We start from the raw sequence: 2,532 nt of genomic DNA, 5'->3' as shown, positions 1-2,532 counted from the left end.
GTCCGCCTCACATCGCCGGCTGTACAGCTGAATGTCACCGGATGTATACTTTTAGGTAGATCGTCGCATAACAGCCACAACCGAAAAAACTATGGCCGGATTCTTATTTATTGTTTTACCTAGGTGGTAGTGACTAGAAATGCTGTGTCTTAATATTTAACTAATTATTTGACTGGATCTGGCACGATCCAAAACCCTCGATGGTTTATCTACCTCACGCAATAGAACCGATGTTACAGACAGTTGAAACCATACAGTTTTGTTGGTCGTACACATGCTAATAATTATTCCTATCGTAAATAATCACATGCTAATAATTCTTCCGACAAATACAAAATTGAAATAATACAACAGAGTGTTGCGAGATTATTCTACCATGAATTAGGTATACTTTTTATTCATTTGCAAAGTTAAATCGTGAAAGCAGGTTTAAGACAAATGGATTTGCAGTATGCAGTGCCTTACCAGACAGCAAAGGATGATTAAATACTAAATGTGATGGGAATCGAATAAACGCATGTGACACTTTGTAATGAGCATTGCTGGAAGATAATATTCAGGATCAGTCTGATGCCATTTACGTGTTCCGAATGCCAAGGGCCTGCTCGAGTTCTGCCCGCTTTTGGTTGACCTTGGTGAAAAAGTATCGCGAGACGGCCTCTTGTGTCCATGGCTGATGGTAGAACTCGGCTCGTCGCTCCTCCTCCGGATTGCCCACAATATCCGTCATTGCTTTCAGATCGCGCGTCTGCGAGACGATCCACTTGTGAATGAAGGTCTGTGGATCCTTGGCGAAACTAAGGAAAAACTCTCGGTTCGTCTTGAGCTGGTTGATCGTCTCAACCGTGTCGTGGATTTTTCCGTCCAGCGCTTGTATCTCCTGCTGGCTTGCAGTGCTCAGTAGAAAAGTGTTCATCTGGTTCTTGAGCGTGTCGTCCACTTCGACGTCAATGTCGTAGCAGGCCGTCTGTTTGTTCTCCTGTCCACCTTCGACCGTGATAACGTGGTTTATTACGATCGGATCCGGTGGGTGTAGCAGTGGGTTTAGTCGTTGCGGAATTTCTGCAAACTTCATCCGCGGACAGCCGAATATCTGCTCGAGGTACTTGTCGCATGCGATGTACTCGCGTTCATGCGCATCCTGCAGCTTGTGAGTTTTGATGTACTGCCACAAGGCAGATATGATGACCGGACGGGTCTGCGTGTGCACTCCAAGCAGCCGGGCCAGTCGCGGATCGAGCTTGAACTGAAGCGGCTGATAATCGAGCAGAAGCAATATGGTACAACGCACGTTCCGATCACCCGGTCGCTTCACCTGAAACCCGTCTGTTTCTTGTGTCGAATGTGTACGGTGCCACTCAACCAGATGGTTGTCCGGGCCGTAAAGATCTTTGTCCAGCTCGATGACGAGCGACTTGAAGAAGCTGGAGAACTTGCGTTTAATCTTCGCTGGATCGGACTTGTTGTCCTCCAATAGGCGACCCTCGACGCGGAGCTCCCACGATGCGACCGATCCGTCCGGGTTTGTGTCACCCTCCGACCCATCCTTGCTGGGATAGAAGGTGTTGGATATGAAGATGCGCAGCTTGCGCTTTTGCTTCATCGGGCGCTTGAGGGCTTCCTGAATATCCAGACGCTTCCGCATAATAGTCGCGTCCAACTTCCGCTCGAAAGCCAGCAAATCCATATAGGCCTGAGACTCCGGCACCAGATCTCGCACCTTCTGTGGAAGTATTTTATCCGCCAGTTTTTTCTTCTTCTTCACCGAATAGTCACTGCAAGGAAAGCACCGTCCACCGTCCATTAGTTCTATTCAACCACAATTTGATTTCAAAACTTACTTCTTCTGATGGGCTGCGTTCATTGAGGAACGGTTTTCTGCGTTACGTTTGCCACCGGAGGAGTTGGACATTGGTGAACCTCGCATACCGCCACCCTGAAAGCCGGGTTGGATAGGACGTTGATGTTGATTTTGATTCGACACTCCGCTTCCCATCTGCGGCGGTGGAGTGTAGCCGCGGGGCTGTCGTTTGCGAAAAGACCCATTTAAGTTTTGTCTGATGTAGACTGGATGGTCGCATTATGGTCACTATAAGGGCTTACCGAAAAATTATTCCCCGGTCCGTACGGACGCATCACTGGCGGAGGCTGGTTTGTTTGCCCCGGGGACGATGGATATCGTTGGGACCCACCAACCGAGTTAGCATTGGCCGCCGGAAACCGCTGCGACATGATAAGCGGTTAATATTGCTGGAAAACACTACAAAATAACTTTTTTACACGCTTTTCAAAAATGCGACGGCAAGATGCGGAAAACGATGAAAAAACACTAGTTGTCAATCGAAAGCGTCTACCCAAGGAATCATAAACATAGTAGGTTGCATCAAAAGTGGTTTTTGCATTACGTCAGTTGACTGGTTTTCAAACCCAAATGTCAAACTAAAGTTTGTTTAGATGGTGAGGTTTTATTTATTGAGTAGGGTAAAAGTACTCTTTTTGGCCCACTTATGGAAGGGTCACCACAAAATAAAT

General features: G+C 47.3%; 1 protein-coding gene across 1 annotated transcript; it reads right to left on the bottom strand.

Annotated features, from left to right (window-relative positions):
• Positions 1-364: 364 nt before the first annotated feature.
• LOC131265568 (brahma-associated protein of 60 kDa-like) lies at positions 365-2,330 on the bottom strand. Its single transcript, XM_058267855.1, has 3 exons — positions 2,104-2,330; positions 1,842-2,023; positions 365-1,775 (listed from the first exon to the last, which is right to left on the bottom strand). The coding sequence occupies exons 1-3, from the start codon at positions 2,230-2,232 to the stop codon at positions 578-580; spliced, it is 1,509 nt and encodes a 502-aa protein (XP_058123838.1). The 5' UTR covers positions 2,233-2,330; the 3' UTR covers positions 365-577.
• Positions 2,331-2,532: the final 202 nt, after the last annotated feature.

The sequence above is a fragment of the Anopheles coustani genome, chromosome 2 (genome assembly GCF_943734705.1).
Source record: "Anopheles coustani chromosome 2, idAnoCousDA_361_x.2, whole genome shotgun sequence".
NCBI lineage: Eukaryota > Metazoa > Arthropoda > Insecta > Diptera > Culicidae > Anopheles > Anopheles coustani.
This window is presented reverse-complemented; position numbering and strand designations above follow the sequence as displayed.